The 25808-nt window shown below is 33.8% G+C and overlaps 3 protein-coding genes across 6 annotated transcripts; 2 read left to right on the plus strand and 1 right to left on the minus strand.

Annotated features, from left to right (window-relative positions):
* Window positions 1-23: 23 nt before the first annotated feature.
* LOC149493425 (Protein kinase superfamily protein) lies at window positions 24-9745 on the plus strand. Of its 3 annotated transcripts, none has more exons than XM_089726210.1 (17): window positions 24-477; window positions 1880-1974; window positions 2085-2273; window positions 2480-3721; window positions 3997-4169; window positions 4255-4507; window positions 5500-5592; window positions 5888-6028; window positions 6113-6205; window positions 6660-6852; window positions 6929-7014; window positions 7656-7744; window positions 7842-7893; window positions 8020-8076; window positions 8902-9051; window positions 9159-9233; window positions 9459-9745. In XM_089726210.1, exons 1-17 carry the CDS (start codon window positions 246-248, stop codon window positions 9540-9542), a joined length of 3297 nt encoding a protein of 1098 aa, XP_089582336.1. In that variant the 5' UTR covers window positions 24-245; the 3' UTR covers window positions 9543-9745. The 3 variants fall into 3 exon arrangements, with proteins under 3 accessions (XP_089582336.1, XP_089582335.1, XP_089582337.1); XM_089726209.1 differs by having other exon boundaries at window positions 25-477; window positions 9447-9745; XM_089726211.1 differs by lacking the exon at window positions 24-477 and adding an exon at window positions 951-1449 and having other exon boundaries at window positions 9447-9745.
* A 514-nt stretch (window positions 9746-10259) lies between these two features.
* COP8 (Proteasome component (PCI) domain protein) lies at window positions 10260-15168 on the minus strand. The gene is made up of 14 exons (XM_089726213.1): window positions 14830-15168; window positions 14577-14728; window positions 14203-14306; window positions 14041-14101; window positions 13169-13261; window positions 12974-13074; window positions 12237-12345; window positions 12112-12156; window positions 11886-11954; window positions 11708-11799; window positions 11559-11601; window positions 11100-11159; window positions 10662-10721; window positions 10260-10505 (listed from the first exon to the last, which is right to left on the minus strand). The coding sequence occupies exons 1-14, from the start codon at window positions 14957-14959 to the stop codon at window positions 10431-10433; spliced, it is 1194 nt and encodes a 397-aa protein (XP_089582339.1). The 5' UTR covers window positions 14960-15168; the 3' UTR covers window positions 10260-10430.
* Window positions 15169-15612: 444 nt separating this feature from the next.
* Window positions 15613-18646, plus strand: LOC149493427 (uncharacterized). Of its 2 annotated transcripts, XM_089726452.1 has the most exons (5): window positions 15613-15819; window positions 15915-16011; window positions 16205-16277; window positions 16474-16554; window positions 18329-18646. In XM_089726452.1, exons 2-4 carry the CDS (start codon window positions 15927-15929, stop codon window positions 16538-16540), a joined length of 225 nt encoding a protein of 74 aa, XP_089582578.1. In that variant the 5' UTR covers window positions 15613-15819; window positions 15915-15926; the 3' UTR covers window positions 16541-16554; window positions 18329-18646. The 2 variants fall into 2 exon arrangements, with proteins under 2 accessions (XP_089582578.1, XP_089582579.1); XM_089726453.1 differs by lacking the exon at window positions 16474-16554 and having other exon boundaries at window positions 15639-15819.
* The last annotated feature ends 7162 nt before the right edge of the window (window positions 18647-25808 follow it).

Consider the following 25808-nt stretch of genomic DNA (forward strand, 5'->3'; position numbering starts at 1 on the left):
GAAATGATGTATTGAGTAAAAGAAAAGTTATATCGTCGCTGTGTTATGCACAACTTCTTAACAAAGTGCAAATTGCTTGCTCGGTCTCTCAACTAACCGCCACAAAAGACTCATTCTTCGCTACCACTCTCTTTGCTTCTTTCTAACAAAAAGACAAAAAACGCTTAACGGCTGCGAAACTTCATTTTCCTTCACCTTCCAATCCCATTTCTGTTGGTAGTTCTGATTTTGACGATAAATTTTTTATGATGAACGAGACGATCCAAACCGGTGGGAGTTTATCCTCTCCGGCCGGTATTCCATCCGGTTTGAATCGGATTAAGACTCGTCGAGGCCCCTCGAACGACGAGCTCAGTTCAAAACAGGAAGAGTTGCACGAGTCTAGGAGTTATGTAGCTTCAAGGCCTCCCGTGAATGGAAGGCTGAGACAGAAGAACGTGTCTCAAGGACGTGGAAAAATTGCTTCCTCCAGGGGAGGTCTGATTCCAGTTTAATTTTGCTGTTTATTTTATTTTATTTATTTTTGTTTTCTGTTTTTGGCATTTGTTAATTTATTTCCCATATTTTTGGTGGTTAACCATATTTTTAGTTAATTGAATAAAATTTGAAAATCCAGCTTTTTATTTCAATTTTTTAGCAAGTGTGTTCTATCCAAACTGTTCGATAAGTGTTTTAAGCTGTGAGATAATGAAAATAGTAATCCAGTTGGCGGCACTGTGTAGAAGTAATTGCTGAAGAAAGTTTTTTTAAATAGGGAGGGAGTTGACATTGTATAAGCTGCATTGGGTTTTTCAGGATTAGTTATTTTAGCAATTGGAATCTTTGTTGCTTTCTCAAGGATGATGATGCCTTTGCTCCACAAATACAAAGCTTCCAAACCAGGACGCTCATCTTGTTCAATGAATCGAGCTAATTATTGAAGTAAGCAGAAGCACTGCCTTGCCTGCTGTAGTCTGCCAGTAGTTAAGAAGCTATAGAGCATCCATTGAAATGTTCATTTGTCTATGATGAAAATCCATTGCAGCTAAGCTGTAAAATGAGTTGCCATGCCAGTTAGTGACAGTAGTAATCATACACAAGCATCATTCCATGGATATTGATGATCACAAACCACATCAGGAAAATACAGAGTAGAGTCATGACCCATGGGAGGATTTGAGGCATTGGCGGAAAGTAATTCCATGGTAATGTGCTTGTGGGTGAAAAACTTCAGGGAATTATGCAAAATTTTCTACCAGCCTTGCTTTATAGGATTCTACTTTTTTACTCCTTGTGAATGTGCTTGACCAAACCTATTGAGAAATTATGTTAAGATTACCCATCCTTAAGATGGTTCATGGCTCCAAATCTAAGAGTTATGTAGCTTCAAGGCCTCCTGTCCTTTGAATGGAAGGCTGAAACAGAAGAACATGTCTCAAGGACAGGGAAAAACTGCTTCCTCCAGAGGAGGTTTGGTTCCAGTTTTGCTGTCTATTTTATTTTGTTTTCTGTTTTCTGTTTTTGGCATTTGCTGATTTAATTCCCATGATTTTTGGTGGTTAATCATAGTTTTAATTAATTGAATAGAATTTGAAAATCCAGCCTTTTTATTTTAATAATTTGGCAAGTATGTCCCGTTCAACTATTCAAGAAGTGTTTTTAGTTGTGAGATAATGAAAATAGTAATGCAATTGGTGGCAAAAAAGCAAATACTTTAGCTTAGAGCAATCCTACAACGTTCAGTCTCCCTAATTATTGGCTCCTTCTTTGGTATTGCCAAGTAAATTGAGATACTGGATATAATTAAAAATTCGTCAAAAAAACCCAGTTTCTTGTTTTCTGATAAGTAATGTCTTTTCATATTGTAAGATGACTAGATCATCAATGTATTTTTTTGCAGAACATGATAAAGGAAAGAAGATAACTCGATGGCTGACTTCATATTTTTCCAAGGATACTAGCCAAGTTATTGCCGGTGTTTCTGCAAATATTGAGGTGAAATTTGTTCAATAATGCATGGGAGTTTTATTTATGGATACCCATTGTATGAATATACTTTGTACTTCACCAGAAGTATTAAATAAGTGTGCTTACTTATTTTCCAGGAGAGAAACTTGGAAGCTAAGATGCTTGGCAGAAAGGAACAAGCAGAAACCAAAATTTCCAATGGTGAAAATCATCTAAATGGCAGGAGTAAAGTGTCAAAAGGCTTAAAAAGTTTTTCACATGAATTAGGACCAAAGGGTGGCATTCCACATGCCCACCATCGGGCCCATAGCTACAGTGATTTGAAGGTGTACTTCAACACTTCATTACTGATTTTTTTTTTTTTTTTTTTTTAAGTTGTAAGCAAAATATTTAATTATAACAAATTCCCATTTTCTTTGTTGTTTATATGATTATCTTTTAAAGAAAAAAAAAAATTTAGGTTATGTTAAATTTTTTGAATTAAGAAAGACTTACTTATCATTTTCTTTTTTTGTCATGAGTTGAAAATTAGGAGCTATTGGGTTCATTGCATTCAAGATTTGATTCTGCTAAAGAACTGGTCAATGAAGAACTGGCTAGATTTGCTGGCGATGTCATGGATACCCTTGAGAAAATTGACTCTTCACTGCAAGAAGAGTTGAAAATGGCTGAGGATCTTCTGATTCTTGCTCAACTGTGCATGGAGATGACCTGTTCTCAGTTTCGTGTTGAGTGTGAAATAATTGTTCAAGACTTGACTGAGAAAAGACAACAATGTCAAACAGGACTCTTGAAGTGGTTATTTACTCGCATGCTCTTTATATTGACACGCTGCACTAGACTTTTGCAGTTTCAGAAGGACACTGAACCTATTGATGAGAAATCACTTCAGAAGTTCAAAAGATGCCTAGAAAGTGTTCCTTCTGTTGACATGAGCTGGGTTGCCAATCAGGGGATTGGTGATTCTGACCTAGGTTGTGCCTTAAATCAGAAAGGCAATATAAAACAAAAGTCGCAGCAACAGAAAAATTTATCTTCATTTCCTGAGGCAATATGTTGTGGCTCTCAAGAGCCAGATGATACTTCCAGAAAGGATTCTCTCGTTTTTGAAGAAAAGTTGCCATCTCAAATGCAACAGTTTTGTCAAATGGATAAAAGTTCCATTAGAAATCCAACAAACAATTCCAGCTGTTCAGTTCATGGTCAGGGAGAATTTGTAGATGATTCTCTTCATGAACAGGAACAAGTTTTAGATGAATCTGATTCAGTCATCTGTAGAATATGTGAAGAAATTGTTCCTATTTCTCATTTAGAATCCCATTCTTATATATGTGCATATGCAGATAAATGTGACTTAAATTGTCTAGATGTAGATGAGCGCTTGTCAAACCTTGCAGAGATATTGGAACAAATTGTTGAGTCACGTAATATGAATGTTCACCCACCACAAAGCAGCCCTGAAAATTCAAGAACACAAACTACAAATTCTATCACAGCCGAGGTTTACTCGCCCAAGATAAGTGAATGGCGAAATAAAGGTGTTGAAGGAATGTTTGAGGACATACATGAGATGGATACTGCCTTTATAGATGATTCTCACCTACACCCCCTTAACTTAAAGGGCCATTTTGGTATAAAATTATGCAATTATGGTGCTCCTTCCTCAAGTGGGAGCATGACATCAGTTTCCTCTACAAATACCCCTAGAGCTGGCCATTTTGATTCCTTCTGGTTGGAGCATAATAATCCTTCAGAGCTAGAGGATGTTCAACAGGTTAGAAATTCGCACAGTAGATCTTGTAGCAGATGGTAATAGTTGTTTCTATGGAACACAGTAGTTGAAAGTAAAGTTATGTTTCTCATTTAATGTGTGACTACAATGTATCATTTGTTTAATTTGGATTTTATATTTTAGTGCTTTGGTTTTTGGCTGGCAACTATTTTTTTTACCAAGTTGCTGTCATTGCTTTCAAGTACTTGTGCGTTCCCTTACAGTTATGCTTTTATTGCTGAATATGCCCCTAATTTTATTTTATTTTTCCTGAATAGATGATCGACCTTGCAGACATAGCCCGCTGTGTGGCAAGCACAGATCTCTTAAAGGAAGGTTCATATGATTTCTTGCTTGCTTGTTTACAAGATCTGCAGGATGTCTTACAGCATAGCAAGCTAAAAGCTCTGGTAATAGACACTTTCGGGGGCCGGATAGAGAAACTCTTGCGGTAATTTGATTATTCATAAGTATTTTTTCTTACAGCAAATACAGCTCACCAATTCGTTGAAATTTTTTACCTGCTGTATCTGCAGAGAAAAGTATATACTTGCCTGTGACACAATAGATGCCAAAAGTCCTACAAATGACAGCAAACATAAAGAAAATTCTAGACTTTTGTTGGATAATGCATCTCAAAGCAGTGCAATGTCTACTCCTGTACATTCATCACATAAAGACAGGACAAGCATTGATGATTTTGAAATCATCAAACCAATTAGTAGAGGTGCCTTTGGAAAAGTCTTTCTTGCCCGCAAACGGATAACAGGAGATTTATTTGCAATAAAGGTGAATAATTTCTTTTGTTAATTTGCTGCTAATGAAATTAAAAACGCTGGAATTTAATGTTGAATTCTGTTAATTATTCTTTGTTAGCTTATAAGCTCAAAGAGAATAGTAAACTAAAATTTTACAGCATAACATGGATGAAAATTGACATGGAACATGTGCCAATGGCTCTAGCATAATGGTCGTGTTAGAAGATGAATCTGAATGTTGGTAATCTTGGCAAATATCAAGTGGTTTATGTATGCAAACAAACATCATAATCACTATGTGAAGCAAATAAGACGCTAGTGTTTGATATATATATATATATATATATATATATATATATATTTTGGGCATGGGAATATAAAAACTACAATGTTGCAGCATATAAGTTTGGAGGTCTACATGCTGGTTTCCTTTTTTGTTAAGCTTGAAGGTAGTATGAGTAGTAGAAAAAGGTGAAAAGATTGCAGGCCAATGCTCAGGGTTTTACAAAATTGCCTCTACTAGTTAGTAATTAAAGCCAATCAGCATGGCTCATAAATTTGAACTTGATATTTGCATTTTGATCTGTTTCCATATTTCTGGACATTCAAAGAACATCACTTGCCAGCAGTATAACTCTTAATTGCTGAACAATAGGTACCAGCACATGGTACTTGATTGAAAGTTTTATTTGCAATGGAGATGCGGGTTAACTCCCTTACTTCCTATCAGAAAAAAAACTACACACACACACACACACACACACACACACACACACACAAGAATAGTAAAAGTAGATTAGAAAATTCAGCCAGGTGCTGCCTTGGTTTGATTCATAGTATTCATTGTTCTCCATCCCAAGATTCTTTATCTGACTAGTTTCCAAATTATTTCTTCAATTCTAATCTCATCAAACTGCAAGCAGTTTATGTTTTGCTATAAATTTTGTGCTTATTTTTGTTGTATAACAGTTTAATGATTGGTTGCATACATAAAAAATATAATGCAGTCTTTTGCCTATACAGGTGCTCAAGAAACTGGACATGCTGCGCAAGAATGATGTTCAGCGAATACTAGCAGAGCGTAACATACTAATAACAGTTCGAAACCCATTTGTGGTAATGTTCAATTTTAGATTACTTTGAACAATGATCTATTATTGATTTAAGTAAAATATGTAAGAGGACGCTTATCTGGTATTTTTTCATGTTACCAGTTATTTTCATTCTACATATGTGTAGCATTTGATTGAACTGCCAGTCCTTGCATATGTTGCTAATTTCTTTTCCCCTGGAACCAGTATGACATCACCTTACAGTTTGTTTTAAAATGATAGATAATATTTGCTTACCAGAATTTCTGAAGTTATGAATTCAGATCCATTGAAAATAAATTGTCCTCTTCTTGTTACAGGTTCGATTCTTTTACTCATTCACCTGTAGAGATAATCTCTATTTGGTTATGGAATATCTCAATGGGGGTGATCTATACTCTTTGCTGAGAAAAGTTGGTTGCCTTGAGGAAGATGTAGCTCGTATATATATTGCAGAACTGGTTTGTGAGACTAAAATAATTGGTGCCCTTGCATCTTTGTATTGGTCTTTTTATCTTTACTTAAGCAGGTTCTATCTGTTACAGGTTCTTGCTTTAGAGTATCTCCATTCTCTAGGAATTGTGCACCGTGATCTGAAACCAGACAACATATTGATTGCACATGATGGGCACATCAAGGTCTGGCATTTAAACTGTATGATTTTACCAATTCTTAGATATGAATGACTAAAATAATTAGCCAGCTGAGGTATGGGAATTTATTCATGTTTATACACGTGGCCTTACATAAGTGTGCTGAAGCTACAGTTAAGCTAGAGGCTTTCCACTTTTTTTTGAATCTGTCCTGCAAAATTCTTCCCTATCTACTTTATATGGAGAATTAATTTGGGGGATAAAATTTAATTAGTCAATGTATTAGCTATGGAGCCTCTTTGTTTAGGGTTAGAGCTATGGAGCCACTGATGAAACTCCACTTTAGGACTTCACTTTTTTCTTTGTCTTTTTGGCTTCAATCTAGTATTTCACATAAAATGTTCCTGCATGCTTCTATGTCCTTTAGATATTGATCCTTATCTGCATCACCCCCATTATGCACAGGTGATGATGTACTAACGATTGCTTATATTACCAGCTTACAGACTTCGGGCTGTCAAAAATTGGCCTTATAAACAGCACAATTGAATTATCAGGACCTGAGATGAATGGAGAAAATGTTTCAGATTTTCCTAGTCCACACTCTCAACAAACAGAAGACAGAAGTCAGCACTCAGCTGTCGGAACACCTGACTATCTGGCCCCTGAAATTCTTCTTGGGACTGAGCATGGTCTGCTTGTGACCTCAATTTAGATTTGTCTCAATTATTTCTTAGAGTTTTATTTATGTCTTGGTCATTCATGCAGGTTATGCCGTAGACTGGTGGTCTGTGGGAATAATTTTATTCGAACTTATAACTGGAGTTCCACCTTTTGGTGCTGAACGTCCTGAGGTGTCTTTCTTCTTGATCATCCTAAATCCTAGTTTTAGGGAGCGACTGCAATTCAAGTGTGTTAACATTAATCATTTCATAATAGTGGTTATTTCAGTCAAGAGCAGAAGCACCTGCATCAAACAAATTCTGCTGCTGTTTACTGTCTGCTATGTTTGAGAAATATCTCAATATGCATTCTCTCTTTGATCTTCATGTTAAAATTGGTTTCTCTTGCGAGTTGTGGCTGCGCTGCTTCTGGCTTTGGGGCTGTATGATTTACATAAAAAAAAAAAAGGCGAGAAATGCTACTGACTTTGGAATTGGAATATGAATGTCTTAATGGGAAATAAGCAATGTTTATAGAATGTCACCCTCTCTCTATCAATTCCACTTCTTTATTGGAAGCAGTTGTTGAATCATGATGGAATTATCCACTGAAGTGATGGAGGATAAAAAAATTGTCATTTTAATGTTTGATCCTTGAATGATTCTTAAATTTGTAATTCTTCAACTTCAATGTACACATGTAGCAATCATGGTTACTGTTGATCTTGGGCTTTTGCCTGTCTTGTTTTCTTTTGAGTAGAGCATTTTTTCCTTAATTCAACTCCTATGTTGAGAATTAATCCGTTCTAGCTCTGTGCTCTTTTTTATGGCAGATAATTTTTGACAACATTCTTAACAGAAAAATTCCATGGCCTCCCATTCCAGACAGCATGTCTTATGAAGCCCAAGACTTGATTAACAGGTTGACTATCCTTCCTATCACTTCCTACTTATTATGCATTAAATTTTCTATTTACATTTATGGTCAAACAATTACCACTGCAATTCTTTCTTTATAGGTTGATTACTCATGATCCAAATCAACGTTTGGGAGCAAATGGATCAACAGAGGTGTTTTTTGCTCCCTAATTTTTGTATTTTGTTCATTAACAAAACAACATTTTATTTGTATAACAAAACTCGAAAAAGAACTTGCTGAATTTTCTGATTGGTTTTAATGCCTTATGTTGATTATAGGTTAAATCACATCCTTTTTTCAGAGGAGTGGATTGGGACAACCTCGCATTGCAAAAGGTACTAGTTTATACTCGTATTGGCGGATTTTAGTTTCATAATTTCTTAAGAACCATGATGCACAGTTGTTCTGTCACTGGCAGTACCATTTTTACTTATTTGAGGAGATTGTAAAGTAGCTGACAAATAATGATAGGAATGATTGGACGAAATCCCTTGTGCTAAGTGAATCTGTCTGTTATGTTGATCTTCTGAAGGAGAAAATTCTGTGGTGGAGTAGCTAGGTCCACCAGAAAAGAACAGTACTTAGTAAGTCAGTAGGCATTACTATAACTAAAAAGTGCAAGAAAATGAGAAGATATTGCTTCAGTTAAATTTCTTCTTGATGGGCCTAGTTACATGATAACAGTTCTAATGGCTTTTCCCTACAGTGTTTGATGTTTTTCATGCATGGTAAAAAAAGAGCTCTTTACCAAGGGTAAATTCATGAAGGACTTCAAGTCACAATTGCTTGGTTGAGCTCATGCAATACTCTTGGCTTGCTTGCTTCATCATCTTCTTCCTGTATCCATGTGTTTTAAAGTAATTGCCTCCATCCACAGCCCCGGTGGCTGATATATGTTATAAAACACGGGCAATTGACCCCTCTACTTTTCTTAATTCGTTTTAGATACCCCTCTTTGAACTCGAAAGAAACTCTATTATAGTTTATTATATATTTGACCTTGGACAATTTCTTTTTCTAGATCTTCCACTACAAACCACCCCGCCCCAACCCCCCACAAAAAAAAAAAAAAAAAAAAAAAAAAAAAAGAATAAAAAAGGGAACCAACACATATATCATTTTGGAGTATTATTAACTTGACCTTGATATTTTTTTGATAGGCTGTCTTTGTACCAAGCCCTGACAGTGCTGACGACACAAGCTATTTTGTTTCACGTTTTCCACAAATGTCTAATGGAATATTAAATGATCAAAATAGTAACCGTTCTGATACTGACACTTACGACTGTTCCTCAAATTCTGGAGATGAGGTATGTGTACTCATTGTTTAAGTGGACCGGTTTGATTCCTGGAGTGGGGGTGGCAGCATTGAGATGAAGGAGACCTTATCATTTATCTTCTATTTCCTTCTGTTCAGATGGATGAATGTGGTGACATGGCAGATTTTGATTCTTCTCCACTTAATCTCTCCTTGATAAATTTCTCTTTCAAGGTGAAGCTTACTTGCCCTGACATATGAAATGCTTCTTTGCTAATATATTTGGAAATCATGTTTTCTGTTAACTCTATCACCATATCTGACAGTAAAATTTTGCACCCTGCTCTAATTTTATGCTTCGAGCTTAAAAAAAAAAAAAAGAAGAAAAAGAAAAAGACATCAGACCATCATTCATATACTCTGTTAAATTAAATTTTCCTTTTGTAGAACCTCTCGCAGTTGGCATCTATTAACCATGACGTACTCGTACAAACTGGGAAGGATTCAGCAAAGAATTCTCCATCTAGAGCTCCAGACAGATAGCTTCTTGTTCAGTAATGAACACATTTAACAGATTATTAGATTATAATGATTACTACTAGGACAGTTCAAAGAAAGAAATGGTCCACAGAAGATTTTTTTTTTGGTTAGAGCTTGAAGCTTTTAGCATGTAAATTGAATTATAGATATATTTGTACAGGAAAGAATAAAATCAAAGGAAATAGGAATATTTTTTTATTTTTTTATCTTCGCCTTTTTTATTTTTCATCCAAGTGATGTTGAGACATTTCAGCACAGCCGTTCTTAGGTTAAATCCAGTGATGGTAAGATTGTTCATTTGAATTTACCAAGTGCTGGCTTGAACAAACATAATAATAAAGTTCAAAGAAAATATATAATATATATTCCACCACACATTCAAAAGTTGCATTGAATCGCCCATGCGTATCGAATAAAATTCACTAGCAAAAATTTCAAACCTCAAATAAATGAAAATTGACAGCGAACAGTAACCAGAGGCAAAAATGGTGGAGATGAGAGATTAGCATGAGATAAAGTGGAGGCGTAAAAATTAAAATAAAAACAAAATTATCCAAAATTACCCTATTTGACTCAACGGTAAGTTATATTTTTGTCAATTATCAGTAATTTTGGCTAGATTTGCCAAAATTAAAATAACTGGCAATTAATTGAGTGCATGAAAAATTCCTTTTTTATTCGATCCGCATGGGGTGAGGTATTTTTCATCCAGGCAAAAAATAAATTAAGAGATGTTGTATGGCGTAAATACTGAAACTTGTCAACTACAAAAAACAGGTAGCAAAAAATTACAATGTGAACTTCACAAAATAATGCGTAACCCATTGACAACTAGTTTTTAAGCTTTTGTTCATTATGCGGAGAAACCCATCACTCGCCATCAAAGACAGGTCAGACAGGGATTGATAAACCCTTCTTTGCCATGCTATCCAGCACATCATTCAAGGCTTGACACAAGCCAACGATCTGCAAAATAGCAACACATAAGGTCAAAATGCAAAGAGACAATGAAATTCATCCAAAAAAAAAAAAAAGGAATAAAATAAAACGAAGCACGACATCAAATACCCCCCGGGGCACAAAAATTAAAGAAAAGAGCTCTAGTAATCAGTGAATAATCACCTGTTGGTCCCATTGTTGCAACTCTTCCGTGTCATCCTCAAAGTGAATCACGGCTTCCACCTAGCATATAAGACAGGTCAAATTGATAAAATATACTACCTCCATCCCATTTTATTTGCTTATTATTTCTTTTTGGGACGTCCCAAAATATTTGCAAGATTTCCAAATTTGTACATTTAAACAATTATTTTTCTCATAATAACCTTTATAAATGTATATTAAATAAAGAAATTTTATTAATATCTTAATGAGTTAAAGGGTAAAAAAAAGATAATAATTTTTGTTAACTAAATTCTTAATATGGGTGTTTTGTCAAATCATGCAAACAAAATAGAATGCAGGCAGGAGTTCATTATTGCACATGAGATAAAAGATGAGTCTTGAAAACCAGCCTTCAATATATATCAAATTCAGATATTAGAAATTAGACTTTCGTACCTGATCAATTGATCCCCTCATTCTGTCCTCATAAATCATTCTTGATGCTATCTTTTCTGCCTGTGGGAAGAAGAAGCAATATGTTCAAGTTCAAAGATAAATGACCTAAAACATGAAGGAGAAATATTAAATCAAAACAGAGACCAAAAATTGCAGAGTTTTGGAATTAGGGAAGCTGAAAGATCAATTAATCATGCATTGCATGTATAGTAAATGCATAGATCACAGAACTAAATAAGACGAGCAAGAACTGTTGAAGCTTTATGTTCCAGAGAAAAAGGAAAAAAAAAAAGCTTATTTTTACATGCAGTGTGCAAGAAAATCAACAACAGCAAACAGTGTGCAAGAAAATTATATTCTAATCAGGTCAATATATATATATATATATATACACACACACACAAATATATTTTGGAAGGGGGGGTGGGGGGGTAAGGAATTGACACGATAAAAATGTACCTTGTGCGGTGGAATTCCCAGCAAGGTGCCCAGCTCGTCAAAACTATGCAAAGATATAGCGGAATACAGAACAAAACACATGGCTTAGTACAAATTAAATGCAAGGGAATTCAAAGAAAAATGAAATACAAAAAGCACAGAACGCCAACCTTATATTTGTGTAAAGTTTACTCGCACTGAGAAGATTATGCTCAATCATAGCACGATCAAGAACAGTAAAATTGTCTGGTAGTAGAGCTTTCTGTTGAGCCACCAAAGACATTTATTATAGCTTACAATGTTGGATGAATGTGATATCCCAAACACAGTAGGAAAGATATTTATAACCTGATGAGCTTTTAGTTCTTCAGCAAATGCATCAATTTCTGGTTTTCTTAAAATTCTCTCTAGATAAACCTGGGTAAATATTATATAGGATTCCCGTTAGTAGAAACTACAAGATATTGGGGGAGAGGCAAAAATGAAATTAAATAATTGATGCATGTGTATGCGTGTATTATAGATATATATACACATACACACACAATATATATCTATCAGAAAGAGAGAGAACCTTTTGCAATATAGGATAAATTTTTAGCTTCGAGCATCGTTCATCCTGACATATATCCAAACAAATCAATATTTCTTGCAACGATATAATGCAGATTGAATTTTCTATCAAGAAAGCATGAATACCTTGTACAAAGTGGCAAGAACACGAGAACGTTGAGGACCTGCAGCGGCCAAGATAGTACATGTCACAGCAGCAGAGAGAGCTTGTTCCAATGCTTCCTCATCAATGGTCCTTCAATAAACATAATATAAAAATTAACAACCTTGGTCCAAGTGCTTTTAGATGCCAAAATGTGTAGAGAAGAATGGGCAATGACAGTATAACATATCCTATGCAAGAGAAGTAAAACTTTATTTTCTAATGGACAAATATGCACAATCATTTTTTATAGAAGTACAGATGCATACAGGAAATCAGTCATTTCAAAGTCAAGGCACCAAAGGAAATTTAGGAGGAAAAGAAGAATAATACAAAATAAAAATCATAAAAAAAATACTGTCAAATCTTTCTGAGGATGAGAATTCCAATGAGCAAATAAAAATTAAGATGATTCATATCAGGAAATGCAAAATCTACATTATTTACGGGTTTTAAGTTACTGGGTCTACAATCAAATCGGGTCTACCTAAGTTTGAAAAACCAAAGCCACAGTGGACTGTAGTGAGAGCCAACCAGCAATGCACAAACAACCAGGGCAGGCAGAAACAGAAAAAGATTTAATGCTTATATAGTATTCAGATTTTAAAAAATATTTGCAATCATAGACACTCATTTGAAAACTTGATGATATAAGTCAACATAATAATTTTCAGAACAATAATACAATAAGAAACTATTAATAATATTCAAGTTTACATACTCATCTCCTATTTGCCTCTTCTCAATTTGAGATATATCATAATAACGCAATGCAGCTTCCAAAAACTTCCTCTTCAAATCCAATATCCTTGCATAACAAACCTGACAATAAAAATAGAAGAAAGGAGCTTTAACTAAACAATAAATTATTACTTCATACCAAATTACCTTTAGAGAACATAGAATAAAGCTGAACCTTGTATTGTAAATTCAATACTTCGTGCTGGCTGTTGCTAACCAAAAATGATGCTTTATTGATGAAAGCTTCTGCATTGACTGCATCATCATCCTGCAAAATAAGAAAGCAAAGAAAATATCAGTAGCAATTGAGGTAAGTTTTTAATAACAAAAAACCGAGATTAATTCCCCTAAACCTTGCATTAGGATTTGCTTGGAACCTAAAGCGCCAATCCCTGCTCTAAACAAAAATACTAAAAAAACAGTGGTTGCTTTTTTAGAGATAGGAAGTCTTTTTCCAACTATCTATATGTATAGTGGCCAGTTTATGGGTATCCAGCTCAATCCTAGATTACAGTCATCATTACTGCTGTTTAATTTAGTAGAAAAGAAGATTAAATTTTATCACAAGGTCATTGATTTATAACTACTTCTTCTTCACATTAGTGGCAGACTTAGTTATGAACAAACTGGAATTGAAACAAAGGATTCAGATGGCCAAACCCAACTAGATTAGGACTAAGGCTTAGTTATTATTTTGTTGTTGTTTGATGAATAGCAATTTAAAATAGCTTCAGGATAGACAGCAGGATAGCACATGGCGATGAGCCAAAGCCTGAAAAATCTCAATAAAGAACATGTGGCAGCTGACATCACATCCACACATCCAATGAAACGCTTAATGTTAGAACCTGATCCATTCTACCGACATTTCACTAGTATTTTGACTTCTAAGTATATCTTCACTCGCCTTTGAAGGGTACCAAAAAAACAAGCACCTTATTACAGTTATCACTGCTTAAGAAATTAAAGTAGCGCAATTTAACAAATTATATATTGAAATAACATAAAAAATCAGACCCAATGGCCAAATGAACACAAAGTCAGTACCTCAAGGTATAAGCGAGCAATTTGGACACACTTTGATAACCTAAATGTATCGTCAACAACCCTGATGAAGAAACATGTTTTGTCAAATAAGCATCAACCATACAAGAGCAGAACATACCACTTCCCTTCCGTGACAAATATAAAAGAATCTTACTCTCAGACCTCATTCCAGAGTCCAAGTCAATGCCACTGAGCATCTGAGCTGCTTTTGACCATTGTTGTTCGGACTCATAAAGCTCAGCAAGTTTTTCTCTGATTATTAGGACCTGCAATTCGTGGAATTAAACAATTTCTTATCAAAAGACTTGAATTACCAAAATTAAACAACAGCCCAAAAGGAAAAAAAGTGCTATTAAATAATGGCACAAATTATGTTATATCAACTGCAGAACCTCTGTAACCCATCGCAGCATAACTAAACCCAAAATTCAAAAAGGAAACAAATGTATATCAGACCATTAACGCATAACAATGTTGCATGTGCAGAGTTTCATTCTACATAAAAAAAATCGAAAGAAGCTATTGATGGATCAGACCTGTTCTTCGAAGGAAACAACCCGAGGCTGAATCTGAGTAAGGGTATAATGGGCAATCTCCTTGTGCGTCTCAGGTTCCAGTCTCCCCAATTCCTGTGCAAAAGTTTGCAACAGCTGCCTGGAAACCACCAAAGGTACATCATCCGATAACACTGCGTAATGTTTTGAAACAATTAGCACCAACAAAAGCATAATTGGAAAAAAGAAAAATAACAAACCTAATTGAAGAGAAATAGTGCGAGAGAAAGGGTACTATGATCGATAAACTTCTTGGATTGAACTATGTCATTAGAAGATATGACTGAAGCGAGAATGTGTTTGTACTGTTCAATCTTTTGCCGCTGGTCCGTGATAGCAGAGGCAGACGCTAAGGCACTCTCCATAGTTATTTCTCTACTTTTTTTCCCTTTTCGTTTGTTTCCCCGTAAACCCTAAAACCCTATTAACTTGCTTTCTTCTGGGGGGAAGTCTTGGCTTCCCTCTGCTACTGCTACCGTGGGAGAGAGTGGAGCTTATCATGTGTTCTTCGGTTTTTATACGACACGGAGCGGTGTTTGTTAACGTTTTCTATACAGCAAATACAATACACAAACGTCATACCTTTGTTTGTAGCGGGGAGCATTCTGTTTTTTAGCGTCTTTCCCTTTCTACAAATCGAAGGGATGTGTTGTGAATTGTGATTACTTAAAATTTGAAAACACTTTCAGATAAAAAATGTAATAATAATGATATACGTGTAATTTGCCTTATTCTTATACTTTTTAAAAAAAGCATTCATTGAATAATAGGCTTTATGTATTTATTCCACAATTCTATATTATTATTTACAGTGAAATTAAAAATTAATAAAAAATAAAAATTTGAAAGGATAACTATCTGGGCCGTCCCGCATTCTTATCGGTTTCGAAGATTATAAAATAGAAAATGAGATGCTCACAGTTGTTGGGCTAAGCTAATTGGAATAAGCCCAATCGGAAAAGCTTTAGTTTTTTACGGATCCGAGCTCTGGTAATTAATGTCTACCTAATTCTAGTCGTTTGTGTCTTGGAGGGAAACTTTTCGGTAATTCAAGTACGACAGGAAAACTTTCCGTCGTTCAAGTTCAACCTCGAAAACAGAAAATGAAACTCAACCCAAAATCAAATACGACAAGAGAAGCTGAGTAAAATTTATCACCAGTTACGATTAGTAGTCTCTTCTTCATCGGAGACCGAGACTCGCAGTCATCGTCCAAGTCAACAACGTAAATTACTAACTCGAATCACTTCGTAATTCTTTGATATGATCATTTCTAACTCTCTTGGCTCGATCTTAACTGCATATATATTTTGTTCGTAGGTTTAAAGAGCAATGAACTGGATTCAGCGCAAGATTTATCTCTATAATGTCACGTTTGGTCTTTACATGTTGGATTGGTGGGAGCGTTGCCTTTTCAGTATCCTTCTTTCCTTAGTTTATTTGAACTAGATTTGGATCACTGGCTTCTAGATTGGACTTGCTTGCCTTACGTGATGTTATTTTGAAGCTTACTTTCATAAATAAATGGAAGTTTTGGAGAGAATGATTTTTTCCCTCCGTAAGCTGTTGTTTTCATGTATAGCGGATTTTGAGTTCCTGAACTTTGGCAGATATTTTGGTTATCGTGTTGATGTGGTTCATTTTCTACAATGGATCGCGAAATGTGACCGAGTTTTGCAAGAGGTACTGCTGATTCTTTTTTCTGTTGATTGCATAATTGAATTGTTAGAATTCATTTCAGATTTTGCTGATTCGAATTTTTTTTTTGTTGTATGTATTTAGCTTGTGCAGTGTAGTTCTAGAATACAATGACCCTTACATGTTTCTTTTTTCAATTCGTTATTCATATATATCTTGTATGGTTTGTTCAATGACTCAGCAAGAGTCAATCTGCCTTTTATGAAGGGAGGAAAGGACAAGGAAAAAAAGTGATAGACCACCCTTGATTAGAATTTGAAAGGTAGAAGTTCATCCATAGCTCATCTTCCCTATATGTTTCTATGAGTTCAAACATTGACTTTTCTCATGAATGGCACTGGCCATCCTCCATATGTAAGTAGTCAATCTGCATTTATATGATTTTCCTTTAGCCCTTTTCCCTCTCCCCTCTTGGAGCTAAATAGATCTTGAGCGAGAAGCAAGAGTCAGATTGAGGCCCCATTGTCTTATGAGGTTATGATTCTAGTGGCAGCAACCTCTTTTGCCCTTCTGGGCTCTTACCATTATCTGTACCTTAAGACTACTTGAACTGGTTTTGACATGATTACTCCTATTATACATTATTTTTGCTGAATATTAAAGAGAGTGAAAATTTTATACTTACTCATCAGATGGACTGTTGGCTACTATAATTTTAGATTTCAGGTCAGTATTCCTATTAGTTCCATAGGGATGAATATTTGTAACAAATTAGTTAAATTAGTCAATGGACAACAAAATGTAATACTGTGAGGTACTTACAGTGGGAAAGACAATGTCCTTGGGTTTAGCTGCCACTGGAAAGCAAAGGTTCTGATCATCTAGAAGTTACTTGAATGGATCCAGTATCATTACTGTTCAATAGTAATTCCTTTTTTGTCAGCTCTTTTTGGGAGCTTTTAGGTCGTTTTTACCTTTTCCTTTATGATCATTTATTCGATCTACATGGTAAAAATTTTATATGAAACTAAGCTAAGCTTTTGAAATCAGGGTGGCTGGTTCAGTGAACCAGCAACTCAAGGCCTGCCAGTCTTGATGAGCTCTTTTAGCATTTTTCTTTCTTTTTTTTTTTTTTACTAGAACTGGCTGGAACAGCCAGCTGAACCAGTGGGTCCAGTTTCAACGGTGGGGGATAGGAATTGAAACAGGGCCTGGACCCCAGTTTCAGTCTGAATCAGACCAGTGGCCAGCTTTGTTTTGAATGTTCTAGTTGATTTGGTGGATGTTGGACTTGAATGAGAGTATAAACAAGTATGATTGGATCTCAAAGGTGAATCTAATCCAAGTCTTCCCTGTTATCTCTTGTTAGTATTAATATTTAGCTGGCTGTCCTATAGCGACCCTGTTTTCTCTCTTTCTATTATGTTGCTCCAGAAGAGCTTGTCTCTTTTTTACCTTGTTGCTAGATTCTTAGCAAATTCATAGTCTTTGCTCCTCATCTGATCCTGGCGAAACTAGTTTCCTTCATTTCTCTTCAGCATCATAAACTAAATTTTTCTTTATATCACTTCTGAATCTAATTTGCACCATTGTATTTCAAGGTTCCCCAGGCTATCTTCATAGGATGGATTAAAATTACACAAAATCAGAGCTAAACAATGATACTTCGCATATTAAAAGTTCAAAGCAACTAAAATATTGTTTTTTCCTTACAAATACAATTTTCATTTGGTGAACGTGCTACTGCAATTTCATATTCTAAATTAGATGGCTTAACTATATATTTCATGCGCGTAAATATTTGCTGAACAATTTTCTTAAACTCAAACAAGTAGGGAATTTATAAAATTTTATTATTTGTTTATACTGGACTTTTGTATTTGTAATAATACTAGACACCGTTTACCATTGAATTAATAAAGCTGGAGCTATGCATGGTTTGATGTTGTCATATTTGAAGTATTGAGATTGTGATAGCAATGCCATTTGAAAATTTGGAAATGGTACTGCAAAACCAATATTGGAACGCTGCTTTATTACAATACATCATTTATAAGAAAAGGAAGACAGTTGTCTAATTTTTCTTTATATTCCAGGCATATATGGTGAAGCTCAAGTATCAAATGTGGCAGCAATTTTAATGATCACAATTGTAATGGTGGTGTGAAATATTTGAGTTTCAGGGAGGCACATGTCATCCATTCCTTGAAATTTCCCGTTTACTTCTTCCTAGATTATACTGTATAGTGTGTAATGATCGTTAAACTGTTATCCTTTCTTTTGCACTACCTACATCCTAAAAATTTGAGACTTTCACTTGGTTGTACTAATTATTCAATTTTTCTTTACTCAGTTGTGAATTGTTAATTTTGATATTCCACTTAACAGTGTAAACTCAATGGTTCTTTCCTTTATCCTTGTGTATGAGCTCATGTCATATCTTTTATGTATATCAGTATTTTGTGGCAATTGTGACTCACAAAGTATATTGCAGATGAAAAAAAAGATAGACGGATGCTACATTGTGCAGACTTTGACTGAATACTGAAACCTCAGCCAAGTCTCATCACAGAAAGCCTATTTTTTACTTCTGAGATGAGGTAAGTATAGTATTTCTAGTACTATTGGGGTGAACGTTTTTGTACATCCAGAGTACTTCTTTCTAACTGCGTTGGCCTTTCTCCTTACTGTTTCCACTGGGCTTCTTTTAAAATTAAAAAAGAAAAAGAGAATTATTCCGATTTGGCAGGCACATTTTGCTATTAGTGTTGCATGATTATCATACTTGTTGAATAATTGAAGAAACAAGATAACATAATGTCTTGGTTCTATCTCTTAGTTTTTCTTAGATACTTAGCATGTACATCCAGTCACTATAAAATGAGCATTACCAAATTGCATTATCCAGAGAGACATTTGTTTATCAATCTTGTCAACTGTGGTGGGAGCACAATTTTGATATTTCATTTAGTATGCAAAATCTCTACACAATTTAATTCTTTAATGTGATTACATTAGTCATGGTTTTCTTCATAACTGAACTACCTAATTGCAGCTACTTAACTGGGAACAATATCATTCAGTTTGCAACAGGTTATGTGTTTATGCTCCTGGTGCCAGTGTTTTAACTACTAACTCTTGAAGTAGGGTTCCCCAATTCACTATAATGGTTCTTTTATAAATGGCTAGTTGAAATGAAACCTTTCAGTTATCTTGTGCTCCACCATTATTCCGTCTTTTCTAAGATGATTCAGCCATTGGCCAATTATGGTGATTGTCACGTTTCTTTTCTCATTTGGAAGCTTTTTTAAAAGTTTGAGTACCCTCGTACTCATATTTATGCATAAGGTATTGCTGTAGATTGCTTTTTTGAGAGACTTTTTTATCCCCTCCTGTTATTTATCTTCTTAGTGCGAGTATGGTGAACATCGTGGTGGTGGTGATGGTGAAGAGGGAGAAATTTATCTTCTTGGTGCGAGTATGCTCGAAATGGTTCGTTGATGCTCTTTGGATGACCAAGAGAGCACCAGATACCATGGGTTTGTGATAAATTAATAATATGATATCATCGCCCTTAAGGTTTGCCTTTAAGTACATTATAAGGATAATATTTTCTTTTATCTACATCTTTTTTCAACATTAAATCCAACTATAACCAATAAAATCCAAAATAGTAATGATGGCATGATGTGAGTTTGCCATACCCCCACTCTTCAGTGCTATATTCGGACATTTGAGTACCTTAAGCTCTATATGTTGTGACATGGAAGGGATGAAAGGAATTCTGTATTTCAAGAAGACAAATGTGCATCTATGTCGTGAAAATTGCACACTTGAAAACACGCCAATTGCTATGATGCAGGGTAAGATTTTCTACACATACAAACTATGAATAGTTCTCAAAGTTCATTTGGTGCTTCAGTTGTCTTTCGTACTCAAAAAGATGAAATAGTTGCACAAACTGTTTCAACTTTCGACACGTAGTCAATTTCATGTTGATGTTTGCTTTAGTGGGATTGCCGAGGCAAAGTAATGTGAGAATGATGGTACATGCTCAAGAATTATTGCATCTCACTGCTCTAAAAATTCATCCTGGCAACAAATAATCTCATCAGCTTCTGAAATTGCCCTTTCTGTGGTCAGGAAACATATTCTTTTGGAATTGCTTCTTTTTATATAATCTTTTTGCACCTCTGCTTAAAATAGTTGGGTTTGAATTCACTGTAGTTTAATATACAATTATATGTCATGCATACTGTATAAAACTACTTATTGGGTGGCCCATCTATAACCTTTACGTATTAAGTTGTTGCTGACAGGTGAGGTTCTATTTCGATTATGCAAAGAACAAAAGGCCTTACTGGTACTTGGTTTTCCGTAGCTAGTTGGGACTACTATTCATCTGGTTTGCCATCACAACAACATGTGCTTCCTTCCTTCATCGATTAAAGCTTTTGAGGTATGGAAAATTTCTCTCCCTAACTTGAGGATTTACATATAGGAGCAAATGTGAAATTGTGAATTAAGCAACTCCAAAATGTGTGGTTGTGGTGTTTTGCGTCTTAAAACAACAGATAAGAATGTGGTGTTTTGCGTCTTGATCACATTCATTTGCTCTTAATGGGAATAAACAGTTCCAAAGGTTGACCCTCAAATACTGTCTCTCTCCTCCCCTCAAATCAAAATGTAGTAGCAGCAGTAATAGCCATTGACCCTTGCACTCAAACGGCAGCCAATTGGCCCCACTATCTGCATTTTATCAGAATAGCAAGATTGGCTCTTGTGGAAATAATTATACCCTTTTTGTAAAGGAAAACAAAAAAGATATAGAGGGGAGGAGGCATGTGCCCGTCAAGATTCGAGGTGCCTGCTCGAATATGAAAAGAACACACAACCAAAAAAAAAAAAAAAAGGGAAAAGAAAAGCTACTAAAAGATAATCAAATTGGACATGATTACTTGTATACCTGTCACTCAATTTTCCCTTTTGGCATTATTTTATTTCTGTGCTTTTGTCTCTCAAGTCGCTCGCAACTGTATTTTTTACAATCACATTTTCCTTTTGTCTGTATCGTTCTCTATTTTGATTTGCTTTGAAATTCAATTACTTGTTTAAATGGTTTTCTAATTTATTTTAAAAATGTCTTGCCTTTACGTGCCAGTCAGTTTCAGTTTCAGCTGGAAAGAGAAAAGAGAGTATAATATTCTCTTTGTACCATTCTTTATTTATTTTTTTATTTTTATTTTTTTTCAGAAAAAAACAAGAAATTTCATGTTGATCTTTTTTTATGATTGGTGGCAATTAGCCTTTCAAAAAGGATCTGTTTTGCTTTTCCAAGTATAACGGGGTTTTGTTTCATAACAACCTATGTTACTTTCAGCTGGGATTTACTAAATTATGAGATGAACGGATATAGGATGCTAAAATGGTTAGGTTTAAAAGATTGATACAAATCAAATTTATAATGGTGATTTATAAAACATTTAAACCGAATCAAACTATAAATTGGTATTCAAATTAATTAATTTTATAAACTGACGGTTCAACTAATATTTTAAAAATATTATGAAAATTTCTCATTACATTGTGGGTGATTTTATATCAGTTATCATCATACTTGTCGAAGTACCCGTCTTAACTATAGAATATTTCCTGATATTTTTAGTTGTGCTGATTATTGTTGCAACTTGCATGCTGATTTTATAGTGGTGTGTTTGGTTTGTCGGTCTATTTTCCCTTTTTACCATCAATTTTCCAAAGAAAAAGGTAAAGTGTCATGTCTGTTTAAACTAAAAAATATAATAAAATTATTTAAAATTAATATTGAAACATAATAAAGTAATGATGTGAAATTTTTACCACCCAAGTATATATTTTATCTATACACTCATACTTTTCTTCAAAAAAATTATATAATTTTAAACTTTTCGAGAGCCATGTTATATTCTTAAAATTAAAAATTCTGATAGCATCTCTCCGCATTAAACACAATAATTTTAAAGTTTTTAATATTTATAAATATGAAAAATATTAATTTGATTTATAATTAGTATTATTATTAGACAATGATTTTTTATATTATTTAACCATTAAATAAGTATTTAATTAATATAATTTTATAAGTTAAAGTATTTAATAAAATAATTTTATAATTTAAAATTGTTAAATAGTGTAATTAAATTAAAATGTCAGTTGGATTAAAATAAAAAAATTAAGGGTATCATAAAAACTTCTGCAGAAAAAAATACATAAGGAGAATTGTGCATTTGACGATAAAAGAGTGGAGATTTTTTCTTTCTTTTGTAAGAGTTTGATGGATCTGCTCTAGATAAAATTTTTTTTCTGTATTTGTACATGCTTATTTGGTTAGTGAATCTAGCTTAGTGGTTGAAGTTTAACTTACGGAATCCAAATGTTGTAAATAATGAAAACAACATTTCTTTATTATTTTTTTTTAGTTATTTCTTTTTTCTTTTCATAGTTCATCTCCATCCAACCACAGCTTTTGATTTGCAGAAGCCAATCGAAATCTGGTGGAATAGGAATATCCACTGGGTTTAACTGGTATGTATGATTGATGCGTAGAGGCTTTTACTTTTAAAAATTTTTAATTTTTAATTTTGGGCACATCAACTTTGCCTTTTTATTCCAACTGTACATAGAGCACATCTTCTAATGCCAAGTCATTTTCCCACACACGTCCAATCGCCTTTCTTTGAACATAATCAAGCCAATTTTGAACTCTTTGCCTCTTCATTGCTGTTTTATCTGCATCTAGCAATTCATACTCACCCCTTTTACCTTTATTTAGATTTCTTGTTTTCTCCTCCATCTCTATAATGATTCCATCCTGAGAAGATAGATCTCATCTCATTACCATCATTAGTTTGCCATCGGTCAACACCAAAATAAAAACTATAAACATCAATTAATTTGACTTTTTTTTTTTCAAATTACAAATATAAACAATATTCAAATATATTCAGGATTCATTATATTTTAGTTTATACGATGGAACCGAATCAATTCAATTTGATTGTAACACATGCAATTTGATTTTATTTTTATAGAAAAATTAAAACTTTAAAATACAGTTCAATTTTTGTGAAATTCTAAGAAAGTTCAAAACCATTAAAAATATAACAAAGATCCGAATTAAACCAATGAATCAACCAATTTAATTTTGATTCGGCTTTTATATATTCTTTAGTTCGATTTAACTTTTATTTCAAAAAATCTTAATTTGTTTGATTTACCTCTATTTATATTAAAAGAATAAAAATTAGTATTAGTAGTAGGGGTGAGTAAAGGATTGGTTCGGTTCAAATCAAATCAAATCAAGGCTAAAAAATGAAAAACCTAAGTTTGTTGACATCAAGTCAAATTGAATCAAAATTAGCATCTAAACAGCACCGACTGGAATTGAACAAATTATTTCGACTAATTTTGATCAATTTTTATCATATCGGTTCAGTTTTAATTCCAAGTGATTAATTTTTATGTAATGAACTCGAACTAAAAAACGGTTGGTTCAATTCATTATTTTACACATAATTATAGTGAAAGTAAAACTTAATTTAATTTATTGAGTGTTTTGAATTTTTTATGTCGTTTCAAATTATTAGATAAGTCCTTGTTGATAAGTACAAATGTCTTTATACAAATATATTCATTCTTCAAGGGGTCTTTGCTTGCCACTTCTTAAAGTTTGGCACCTTTCATTGCATCAGAAATGGGTAAAAACCTTAAAAAGGGGTTAGTGTTCACACCTGTAAGACGGATCGCTAACTCTAACTCTAATCTAAGATATCGTAGTTTCCTTATAAATTATTTTTTATTTGCTAATCAAATATACTTTAAAAATAAAATAAAGCAAAGCAAGCTCCATTTTGAGCCATGGAAAAGCCAGAAACAAATGGACAAGCCAATTGGGTAATCTGAAGTTGGTGGATGCCAGATTGGCCTAATTGGAAAAAAATTTAAAGCAAAAAAGTCGAAATTGCCCCTACCTTCGTAATCATTTTAGAATTGAAAATATAAAAAGGAAAAAACAAATAATGAAGGATTAGGCTGTGTGTACGTGTAAGCTGCTTGATTATGCCGGAAGCGACAGACCTGAGACCCTCTACATAAAAAAGACAAAAGTGAAATTACCATTTTAAGTAATAGAAAGAAGCAATTTTATTATACAGATAAATGCAGCAGCTTAAGATGCAGCTGCTTTAATCTGACGTGTTGAAAAACAATAATCTGTTACACTTTGGAGTATGCATTGACGACTCCATCAGCCACAATGTCCCGACAAACATAGAATCAAATCTCCAAATCTCTCTCTCTCTCTCGTCTCTCTCTTCGACGAAAGAGCAAAGAACGTGGCTGTAAGCACATGAGGACTCGAAGGGCCATTTGTCATTAGCAGAGAGTACTGTAAGTCCGTAACGTACTGCCTACACATAGAGACAATCCATAATACTTTTTGACATATCGACAATGCCCTAAAAGTACACCTTTATTAACGTAATTGCCACTAATGTCCACCTACCAAAGCTTTACTTGCAGACGAAGGTATGATTAACCAAACCCGCAGAGCAGCACGTTTCTTATTAGTGTGCTAATCCACGTACATATGGTTTTTTGTTTTTAACTCTGTTAGCTTGTAATTAATAAACAAGTGTGTGAACTTAAAAAATTGAATTATTTATCCACCTTTTTGGCATTTGAAAAAATTAAATTAATTGCTTGTGGGCTTGTCGAGAAGTAGAACTTTCATGACAAGAATATATATATATATATATATATATATATATATAAAATTTTTCCTAGTGGAAAAAATGTGGATTTTAGTTTTTGTCATGTAAAAGAATTGGTTAGCAAGTGAATCAAGTGTGATTTAATTTATTTTTCAATTTATAAAGTGAGTGACTGGTTTAAAATTCTTGTCTTTTTGATAATAAAAATATTTATTAATTTGATGAGTTATAAAACGTAGCTTCCAATATAACAGGAAAGAGAAAAAAAAAAAAAGACCCTTAACCTAAATCAAAAGATTATGTGTTCTATCATCTCCTTAATACTATCTAATTACATTTATTATTGTAATTGCAGCACTGCACTGCGTCAACATTATTGATCAAACCATCTATTATTGAACTTAATGAGACATTATCAATTACATTGTTTTTTTTTTTTTCTTGTGAATTTATGAAATATTTTTATCATTATATATGTGATGAGCTTATATTACAATGTGGAATCTTCCAAACTTTCATTTTCAGCAAGAAGAGTGATTATTTAAGCTACTTGAGTAGTATTAAAAGTTCAATGGTGAAATGATTGTCTTATAGTAAAAAAATAATTATGAACCAATTAAATATTAGTTACCATGATAAGTAAATTTTATTTTAAAAATTTTAATAATTGTGAAAATATAAATTTAATTTTGAAAAGTAAATTTTATTGGGAGGGTAACGCTCACGGTCGAGAGTGGATTACATTCCTGGTATTAAAAAATAAATTATTTTTTTTAAGAAAAAAAAAAGAATTACAGTAATGTACTATATTTTTTGTTAGAAGTTT

This window comes from Jatropha curcas, chromosome 9, assembly GCF_041381405.1.
Source record: "Jatropha curcas cultivar XTBG-Jc1 chromosome 9, XTBG_Jcur_1.0, whole genome shotgun sequence".
NCBI classification, from domain to species: Eukaryota; Viridiplantae; Streptophyta; class Magnoliopsida; order Malpighiales; family Euphorbiaceae; genus Jatropha; species Jatropha curcas.